This window comes from Pseudochaenichthys georgianus, unplaced genomic scaffold, assembly GCF_902827115.2.
Source record: "Pseudochaenichthys georgianus unplaced genomic scaffold, fPseGeo1.2 scaffold_505_arrow_ctg1, whole genome shotgun sequence".
In the NCBI taxonomy this organism is placed as follows: Eukaryota; Metazoa; Chordata; class Actinopteri; order Perciformes; family Channichthyidae; genus Pseudochaenichthys; species Pseudochaenichthys georgianus.
Genome location: NW_027263066.1, coordinates 95330 through 107459, shown reverse-complemented (window position 1 = coordinate 107459; position 12130 = coordinate 95330). Strand labels below are relative to the sequence as shown.

The 12130-nt window shown below is 40.3% G+C and overlaps 1 protein-coding gene across 1 annotated transcript in view; it reads right to left on the bottom strand.

Annotated features, from left to right (window-relative positions):
* The window catches only part of LOC117442923 (receptor-type tyrosine-protein phosphatase mu-like), an 85198-nt gene extending 73382 nt beyond the window's left edge, over positions 1-11816 (bottom strand). Inside the window, exon 1 of the mRNA XM_034078876.1 lies at positions 11314-11816. Coding sequence (XP_033934767.1) covers positions 11314-11392 — 79 coding nt within the window. The 5' untranslated portion in view covers positions 11393-11816. The remainder of the gene's footprint in view (positions 1-11313) is intronic.
* Between the last annotated feature and the right edge of the window lie 314 nt (positions 11817-12130).

The window sequence follows — 12130 nt, the reverse complement described above, 5'->3', positions numbered from 1 at the left end:
CGTGCTGTAGTTCCTTTAGAGCCCAACATTAGCCACCTTTAGCTTAGCGGAGGTGACGTGAAGTCATGTGACCGTGATGTAGATCCTTTAGAGCCCAACATTAGCCTCCTTTAGCTTAGCGGTGTACTTTAGCTTAGCGGTGTACTTTAGCAGCGTAAATTAGATGGGATTTGAAGCCAAAAGGCCCAACATTTGGCTTCAAAGCCGTAGTCTACAAACGTCCACTCTTACACACAGTTTATAGTCCATATTCTATTCTAAGACTACAATGAGACTTTAAATGCCTCATTGTTTCTCATTCAGGTAGATGTGACCTGGAGGCATTAAAGTGTGGTGAGTTCAGGAACCAGGGGAGATGTGCATTTTAGAGTTTATATCAGCCTCTCAGAGACACAAATCCTTCTCATCTCATCGCACACGTTAAACAAAAGGAGTCTTAATCCGGACGCTCTAATCCCCGCTGGGTTTGCAGACGTCTGAAGGCGGCACGTTTAATCCCAGAGGCCACAGGGCCCCCCCCACAAACACACACACACTCACACACACACACACACACCAAAAAGATCCTTTCACTGACGGCATTAATCCCACCCAAACGTCCACAAACACACCGAGGAAGTCCTGCGTCTCCGAGAGGAAACACGGGAACTTTCTCCTTCTGGGGCGGAGGATAATTCCCGCTCTGATGTGGATTTGTGCGGAGATTAAAGCCGGCAAAGATTTATGCATTTTTTAAATGTCTGGAATACAAACAGGGAGCATGAACGCTGCAGCGGGAGGTGAAGGGGGAGAGACTCAGATTAACGTCATGGTTTATTCAGCGCAGTGTAAACACGTGGAAGACGAGGGGGTCACGGCTTCAAGTTTATTATCTTCCTTAAGAGGCACATTCATATTTAGAGTAAGAGGCGGAAGAGGCCTGGATTTCTCACAATGGAGGAAGGAAAGCAGGGAGTCAGTAAACACCACAGAAGAAGAACCTAAGAAGTATATGTTTTTAGCTGTAGTCCAAAAAGAATATATGAGTACTTCTCACATCCCTGCTAAAAACCAAGAGCTGAGTATCTTCAGTTTCACTTTTATAATGAACCCAACAAGAATTCACCCAAATGTATAAATACACACACACACACACACACACACACACACATCTATAGGTAAATATAGCATATATATATTTAGATTTTCAAGCTGGTAGACATGCTTTCACTTTGCCTTCCTTCTCAATTCTTTTTTTACACCCTTCCTGAAACACGATCTCACACAATCTCTCTCTCTCTCACACACACACACACACACACACACACACACACACACACACACACACACACACACACACACACACACACACACAGTCAGAGTAACCTTTAATAGCGATAGTGTTCTCAGCAGTGTGTGGTCACATTGAATCTGTCAACTCATGGTGTGTGTGTGTGTGTGTGTGTGTGTGTGTGTGTGTGTGTGTGTGTGTGTGTGTGTGTGTGTGTGTGTGTGTGTGTGTGTGTGTGTGTGTGTGTGTGTGTGTGTGTGTGTGTGTGTGTGTGTGTGTCGTAGCTAAATTGGCTTAAGGAGCAGAGTCATATGATCGCCGACGCACAGCTTTCTGATCCGTGACTTTAGAAAAACTGCAGATAAAATAAAATAAATAAATAAATGAAAGTCTGCTGACTAGAAACAACAAACACCTGAAATATGAAGCGGGTTTAAAGTGGGTGAGCTGGAGATTAAATAGAAACCAATGGTGTGTTCCTGCAACACATCCATTCTGTGCATTTTGAAGTCGGTGCGTCGACCTGCTGAAACCCTGCTCCACGTTTAACGACCGAGAGAAGCGAGATGTGTCCTCTGTCTCTCGATGGAGGGGCCGTGGGTAGGAATCAGGAGAACACTGGGTGACATGAGGAACAAACAGTTTCCTCACAACGACGCAGGAAACAGAAACCACTGATTTTCACAGTTTGAGCTTGAACGCATCACGGAGGAAAACGAGGAGAAGAAGTTTGAAGAAGAAGAAACAAGAAAATAAAGACAGGAAGTCTCAGAGGTTTGAAGAGAGATAATTAACTCACTGAGGACCCTCAACATACACACACACACTCACACTCACACACACACACACTCACACTCACACACACACACACACACACACACACACAGAGTCAGGTGTGTGTGTATGTGTGTGTAATCTGTGAGCTTCATTAAAACCCTGACGAGACAGAACAAAGAGCTGACTGCACCTGAACACACACACACACACACACACACACACACACACACACACTGTAACACACACATACACAGTAGCAAACACACACACACACTCAGGAGGAAAAGGTAAAGTCCTGAATCAGCGACAGTCCTGACCTGGACACACCAGGTCATCAGGGAGTGTGTGTGTGTGTGTGTGTGTGTGTGTGTGTGTGTGTGTGTGTGTGTGTGTGTGTGTGTGTGTGTGTGTGTGTGTGTGTGTGTGTGTGTGTGTGTGTGTGTGTGTGCTGAGTTAACAGCATTGCTCTAATTACAGACGCCTCTCTCTCTCTCTGTTCAATTTTAGTGTTTCCTTCATCCTGCTGATAACATGTTTTAACGAGACACAAAACTACAGAGACACAAAACTACAAAGAGACAAAACTACAGAGACACAAAACTACAAAGAGACAAAACTACAGAGACACAAAACTATAAAGAGACAACACTACAGACACACAACTACAAAGAGACACAAAACTACAAAGAGACACACCAAAGACACAACAAACTACAAAGAGACAAAACTACAAAGAGATACATAACTATAAAGAGACAACACTACAGAGACACAAAACTATAAAGAGACAACACTACCAAGAGACAACACTACAAAGAGACACAAAACTACAAAGAGGCAAAACTACAAAGAGACAACACTACAAAGAGACACAAAACTATAAAGAGACAACACTACCAAGAGACAACACTACAAAGAGACACAAAACTACAAAGAGACACAAAACTACAAAGAGACAAAACTACAGAGACACAAAACTATAAAGAGACAATACTACAAAGAGACACAAAACTATAAAGAGACAACACTACAAAGAGACAAAACTACAGAGACACAAAACTATAAAGAGACACAACTACAAAGAGACAAAACTACAAAGAGATACAAAACTATAAAGAGACAACACTACAAAGAGACACAAAACTACAAAGAGACACAACTACAAAGAGACACAAAACTACAAAGAGACACAAAACTACAAAGAGACTAAAAACTATAAAGAGACACAACTACAAAGAGACACAACTACAAAGAGACACAAAACTATAAAGAGACACAAAACTATAAAGAGACAAAACTACAAAGTGACACAAAACTACAAAGACACAAAACTACAAAGAGACAAAACTACAAAGAGACACAACTATAAAGAGACAACACTACAAAGAGACACAAAACTATAAAGAGACACAACTACAAAGAGACACAAAACTACAGAGAGACACAAAACTATAAAGAGACAACACTACAAAGAGACACAAAACTACAAAGAGACACAACTACAAAGAGACACAACACTACAAAGAGACACACAACTACAAAGAGACACAAAACTACAGAGACACAAAACTATAAAGAGACAACACTACAGAGACACAAAACTATAAAGAGACAAAACTACAGAGACACAAAACTATAAAGAGACACAAAACTATAAAGAGACAAAACTACAAAGTGACACAAAACTACAAAGACACAAAACTACAAAGAGACAAAACTACAAAGAGACACAACTATAAAGAGACAACACTACAAAGAGACACAAAACTACAAAGAGACACAACTACAAAGAGACACAAAACTACAAAGAGACACAACTACAAAGAGATACAAAACTATAAAGAGACACAAAACTATAAAGAGAAACAAAACTATAAAGAGACAAAACTACAAAGAGACAAAACTATAACGAGACAACACTACAAAGAGACACAAAACTACAAAGAGGCAAAACTACAAAGAGACAGAAAACTATAAAGAGACAAAACTACAAAGAGATACAAAACTATAAAGATAAACAAAACTACAAAGAGACAAAACTACAGAGACACAAAACTACAAAGAGACAAAACTACAGAGACACAAAACTATAAAGAGACACAAAACTATAAAGAGACAAAACTACAAAGAGACAAAACTATAAAGAGACAACACTACAAAGAGACAAAACTACAAAGAGACACAAAACTACTAAGAGACACAACTATAAACAGACACAAAACTACAGAGACACAAAACTAAAAAGAGACACAAAACTACAAAGAGACAAAACTACAAAGAGACACAAAACTACTAAGAGACAAAACTATAAACAGACACAAAACTACAGAGACACAAAACTACAAAGAGACACAAAACTACAAAGAGACACAACTACAAAGAGACACAACTATAAAGAGACACAAAACTACAAAGAGACACAAAACTATAAAGAGACACAACTACAAAGAGACACAAAACTACAGAGAGACACAAAACTATAAAGAGACAACACTACAAAGAGACACAAAACTACAAAGAGACACAACTACAAAGAGACACAACACTACAAAGAGACACACAACTATAAAGAGACAACACTACAGAGACACAAAACTATAAAGAGACAACACTACAGAGACACAAAACTATAAAGAGACAAAACTACAGAGACACAAAACTATAAAGAGACAAAACTACAAAGAGACAAAACTATAACGAGACAACACTACAAAGAGACACAAAACTACAAAGAGGCAAAACTACAAAGAGACAGAAAACTATAAAGAGACAAAACTACAAAGAGATACAAAACTATAAAGATAAACAAAACTACAAAGAGACAAAACTACAGAGACACAAAACTACAAAGAGACAAAACTACAGAGACACAAAACTATAAAGAGACACAAAACTATAAAGAGACAAAACTACAAAGAGACACAAAACTATAAAGAGACAAAACTACAAAGAGACACAAAACTACAAAGAGACAAAACTATAAAGAGACAACACTACAAAGAGACAAAACTACAAAGAGACACAAAACTACTAAGAGACACAAAACTACAAAGAGACACAAAACTACTAAGAGACACAACTATAAACAGACACAAAACTACAGAGACACAAAACTAAAAAGAGACACAAAACTACAAAGAGACAAAACTACAAAGAGACACAAAACTACTAAGAGACAAAACTATAAACAGACACAAAACTACAGAGACACAAAACTACAAAGAGACACAAAACTACAAAGAGACACAACTACAAAGAGACACAACTATAAAGAGACACAAAACTACAAAGAGACACAAAACTATAAAGAGACACAACTACAAAGAGACACAAAACTACAGAGAGACACAAAACTATAAAGAGACAACACTACAAAGAGACACAAAACTACAAAGAGACACAACTACAAAGAGACACAACACTACAAAGAGACACACAACTATAAAGAGACAAAACTACAGAGACACAAAACTATAAAGAGACAAAACTACAAAGAGACAAAACTATAACGTGACAAAACTATAACGAGACAACACTACAAAGAGACACAAAACTACAAAGAGGCAAAACTACAAAGAGACAGAAAACTATAAAGAGACAAAACTACAAAGAGATACAAAACTATAAAGATAAACAAAACTACAAAGAGACAAAACTACAGAGACACAAAACTACAAAGAGACAAAACTATAAAGAGACACAAAACTATAAAGAGACAAAACTACAAAGAGACACAAAACTATAAAGAGACAAAACTATAAAGAGACAACACTACAAAGAGACAAAACTACAAAGAGACACAAAACTATAAAGAGACAAAACTACAAAGAGACACAAAACTACAAAGAGACAAAACTATAAAGAGACAACACTACAAAGAGACAAAACTACAAAGAGACACAAAACTACAAAGAGACAAAATTGCACGTAATGAACACAAAGAGACTCAAAGACAACAAAACTAAAAACTCCATCACTGAGATTATCAGGGCGTGGCGGCCATCTTGGACCCAGGCCCTGAGAGTTTAATTTCATTCTCTGCTGCTTCACACACACACACACACACACACACACACACACACACACACACACACACACACACACACACACACACACACACACACCACACACACACACACACACACACACACACACACCACACACACACACACACACACACACACACACACACACACACACACACACACACCATATGTGCAGCAGAGAGGGACAAACAGGAGGGGAAATCAAACGCACCCCGAGGCAGAGACCCTTGAAGTCCCGTCTGGATGTTTAGAGAAAACAAGTCAAACCTCAGGAGGAAATAAGGGTTAGGTTATAGTTTAAAAAAATCTGATTATTTCAAGAAAAGGCGATAAATAAACTGAAAAGCTTGAAAGGGAGTTTGAATTTCACATGGAGTCTCACACACACACACATACACACACACACACACACACACACACACACACACACACACACATAGATACACATGCATACACACACACACACACACACATAGATACACATGCATACACACACACACACACACACACACACACATAGATACACACATACATACACACACACACACAGATACACACATACACACACACATAGATACACACATACACACACACATGCATACACAGACACACACACACACACACACAGATAGATACACACATACACACACACACATAGATACACATGCATACACACACACACACACGCACACACACACATAGATACACACATACATACACACACACATACATACATACACACACACACACACACACATACATACACACACACGCACACACACACATAGATACACACATACATACACACACACACACACCCATGCATACACACACACATGCATACACAGACACACACACACACACAGTCAGTAAACAAACTCCTAATGAGCTTCTTTAATTGCTTTTGTTGCTAATTGGTTTACATGAAGATCAGCCGCAGCAGAGTCTCTGGAGACACTGTGTGTTATATTGAATGCAGTCACATCGGATTAACATCAATCAAACACAACGTACGTGATAAGGGGCGGGACATCTCTAAGCTGATTGACCAATCACAACAGAGCTCACCAGCTAACCAATCAGAGCAGACTGGGCTCTGGTTTCAGACAGAGGGTGAAAAGAGGTGCTGCAGCACAGGCAGTATGAGACACTACAGAGAGGACTCTTTAAAGTAGAGACACTACATACTGATATACACCTGAACATCAGCAGGAGAGGACTCTTTAAAGTAGAGACTCTACATACTGATATACACCTGAACATCAGCAGGAGAGGACTCTTTAAAGTAGAGACACTACATACTGATATACACCTGAACATCAGCAGGAGAGGACTCTTTAAAGTAGAGACACTACATACTGATATACACCTGAACGTCAGCAGGAGAGGACTCTTTAAAGTAGAGACACTACATACTGATATACACCTGAACGTCAGCAGGAGAGGACTCTTTAAAGTAAAGTAGAGACGCTACATACTGATATACACCTGAACATCAGCAGGAGAGGACTCTTTAAAGTAAAGTAGAGACGCTACATACTGATATACACCTGAACATCAGCAGGAGAGGACTCTTTAAAGTAGAGACACTACATACTGATATACACCTGCACATCAGCAGGAGAGGACTCTTTAAAGTAGAGACACTACATACTGATATACACCTGAACGTCAGCAGGAGAGGACTCTTTAAAGTAGAGACACTACATACTGATATACACCTGAACGTCAGCAGGAGAGGACTCTTTAAAGTAAAGTAGAGACGCTACATACTGATATACACCTGAACATCAGCAGGAGAGGACTCTTTAAAGTAAAGTAGAGACGCTACATACTGATATACACCTGAACATCAGCAGGAGAGGACTCTTTAAAGTAGAGACACTACATACTGATATACACCTGAACATCAGCAGGAGAGGACTCTTTAAAGTAGAGACACTACATACTGATATACACCTGAACATCAGCAGGAGAGGACTCTTTAAAGTAGAGACACTACATACTGATATACACCTGAACATCAGCAGGAGAGGACTCTTTAAAGTAGAGACACTACATACTGATATACACCTGAACATCAGAGGAGAGGACTCTTTAAAGTAGAGACACTACATACTGATATACACCTGAACATCAGCAGGAGAGGACTCTTTAAAGTAGAGACACTACATACTGATATACACCTGAACATCTGCAGGAGAGGACTCTTTAAAGTAGAGACACTACATACTGATATACACCTGAACATCTGCAGGAGAGGACTCTTTAAAGTAGAGACACTACATACTGATATACACCTGAACATCAGCAGGAGAGGACTCTTTAAAGTACACATTATGATGCGTTCAGGTTCTTTTTTTGTAAAAATCTGTATTGGTTGAAGGTAAATTACAACGTTGTCGTGATGCGTTCATATCCAGTGGGACATTTGAAGGAATCCAGGTGTTTTAAAGAGGGCATTATGAAACCAGTATGCTGACACTATTTAAAGAGGCTTAGGGTTGTTACCGTGGAATTTAGAGTTTGTCTTAATTACTAAATGACTTACGTCCCTAAATAACTATGTTTGACTACATCTATTATAGTTGGGAGATCTGACTGAACCCTCTCAGCGACGTGTGGTCACTGATCTGAATCCCCCGATTGAACCAGCAGAGAGGAGGACACGGGGAACCTCATCTCCTCCACATTTAAAGGAAGATTGCATTGTCAGTTTTTCCAATATATGAATCATATCATGAAATAGAGGCCGCATTAAAACACTGCCTTTAAACGTTAAAGGTGGGGTAGGTGAGTTTCAGAAACCGGCTCGAGATACACTTGTTATATTCCATGGAATGCTCTGAACATCCGAGAGCAATGAATATCTGAAGTGCTTTGACAACAAATCCATAAAAACACATCATCTCTGGAAGCCGTGGCGCTGTAACAAGCTCGACCAATCATCTGAGCCGGCTGAAGTAACTGGATGGCCTACCTGCCTGTCAGCCTTCCCTCGGGGCACACACTGATCTCGTGCCCTCATTAGGCGCATTCACACTGCGGTACTTTTCCCACAAAGGTTCATGATCGCGTTCACACCAAAAAGAGCCGGTACTAAAATTAGTACCTTTTTACCCCCTCCAGGGACTTTCGAGCGGCTCTTTTGTGAGAAAAGAGCTATGTGTCTGATTGGCTGGCGGATTGCAAACCACGGCCCGTAAAACTCCCAAAGAGTTTTGTGAAGCCGCCATTTTATTAACCTCGCATTAGCATTAGCATTAGCCCAGCGCAGAAACGCAGAGAGACTAACTTATGGCAACACAAAATAAAACATGGGAGCGGTGGAGATGAGGAGGTGTCGGCGTTCTGGAGATTTACTCGGAAGGCTTCAGTAGAAGCTGCTGGGACTCCCAGCAGCTTCTACTGAAGCCTTCCCCAACGCCGGGGACTTCCGGCCGGGGACTTTGGGCGGCAGTTTACGCCGTGTAGTGGTTTGCGGCCTGCCAGTAAACCCAAAGCAGAAAAAGAAGAAGTGACGTCAGCGGCTTCATTTGCCTCATCCTCCCTCAGGGACTTTTTCCGGTGTGAACGCGATCTGTACTTAGTTCATGCGAACTAAAGAGTTCGCATGAACTAAGTTCTGATTAACCTTTGTGGGAAAAGTGCCGCAGTGTGAACGCGCCTAATGTGCGCGTTCGTGTGTTGGAGGCAGGGCTCTGTGAGGAAGTTGCAGATTTTTTCCGGCTGTGTATTTTCAAATTCTAGCGCACTCGCTGCTTTCTCCATAATTACCCCACCTTAAAGCACCTCTTCTATCGTGCATTCACCAATATACCCGTGCACGAGAAGAACGGCTGCACAAGCTGTCTGATGTGCACAGGCCACTCTGGATCCTAACATGAGAACACGTGCGTCCCAGTGTCTCTGCGTGTCTGAGTCACGTAGGATGTGAACAGGAGCCTTTAAAGAGTGCGGTGTCGATGCATCAGAAGACATTTAGAGGTGATTTAAAATCAGAGAGCATTTGATAATCCCCGCTGATCTGCAGAGTGCTTCTCTCCGCGCGAGCCGCTGTCACGCAGCTGCGGGAACTCAATCAACGGTCAATAATCACGGAGGAAAAACTACAGAAACATTCTGAACCAAACGCAACTCAAGCGCTGCAGTCACGAGACACAGAGAATACTATCATCGATCTACAATTATCAACTGGTTATCCTGATGCTGCAGCTCTGACACGCGCGCACACACACACACACGCATATACACACACACATATACACGCACACACACACGCACATACACACACACATATATACACACCTATACACGCACACATATATACACACACACGCACACATATACACACGCACACACACACACATATATACACACATATACACATACACGCGCGCACACACACATATACACACATACATATACACGCACATATACACGCACATATACACAAACACATATATACACGCACACATATACACACACGCACATATACACACGCACATATATACACACACATATATATATATATATACACACACGCACATATACACACATATGCACGCATATACATACACGCACATACATACACAAATACACGTACACACACAGTCACACACACATCCACACACGCACACCCGTACACACACACACGCACACATTGCTGGTTGCAATATATGTATTTCTTTGCAGTCCTTATTGTCAGTCTTCATTCATTTTTTAGTCTTTATTTATTCGTCATTTATATTTATTTGCAGGACTTTTCAATTAACTGTTTTTTCATTATCAATATTTATCGGATTGTCTATTTTTTGTATTTATTTGTGTATTTAAATGCAGTTATATGATTTCTCTACTGGACTTATTGTCAATTAAATGTTGCTATTTCTGTATTGATTTCCCTTCAGACGCAGTTCTTTGCTACTATTTCATCATTTGATTTATTGCCAGTATTTATGAATGCATTAATTTATTTACAGTAAGTGCATAATAATGTATTTATTTTTATATTTTATTATTTATCCATCAACTATTTTCTCTTTCCTCTCAGCTTCTGTTTAAAACATTTCAAAGTGTTTTATACTGAGGTCAGCGGAAAAAGAATCGAGATGGAGAAAGGGAGGAGATTTTCCGGATGGAAACTTGGAAACTGAAACTCTCCCATGTTTTCTCCCCCCTTCTCCCTCTATTTCTCCCCCCCTCTCTTTACTATCTTACCTTTGAAGGTGTCTGCCCGCGCGCCCGTTAGTCCGCTCAGGGAAATCAGCGCGAGGAGCAAAGTTAGTGCGCGCTCCATGTTGGAGAGAAACTACAGAAACTCCACTTCTTCTGCTTCTGTAGTTCCTCTGTCCCTCTGTCTGTCCTCCACTCTTCTTCTCCTGCTGTAGTTCCTCTATGTCTCTGTCTGTCCACTTCTTCTTCTCCTCCACTTCTTCTTCTCTTGCTGTAGTTCCTCTGTGTTCTGCTTATTCTGTAGTTCCTTCCACTTATTTTTCTCCGCTGCGGTTTCTCTGATTCTTCTCCTGCTGTTTCCTTTAGGCTACTTCTTATTCTTCTTCTGTTTCTTCTCCTTCTGTAGTTTCTCTGCTGTTAAACTCCACTTCTCGTTCTTCTTCTCCTGTTGTAGTTCCTCTGTAGTTTCCTGTCTGCAGAGAGACAGACAGACAGGCTCCGGTATTTCTCTCCGGTTTCTCCTCCGTGTCTCAGACCGGAGACTGACTCCGTTTACCGAGCAACCTCTGACGTCACAGGGGAGAGGGAGAGGGAGAGAGGGAGAGAGGGAGAGAGAGAGAGAGAGACGGAGAAAGCACTTTATTTGACCGATATTTAAATTATTTTTGTGACTTTTCTGTATTTCTATTCTAATGAACCACACTTTTTTATGTGTTATATTATAGATAACACTCACGTTATTTTAAATATTTAAAATGTACTTTTATTTATTTGTATCTTTCAATATTAGGGTTTATTTTGTATTATTATTTTAGATTAAATCCTTTATTATATGAACATTAAATTGTATATTTTTAATGTA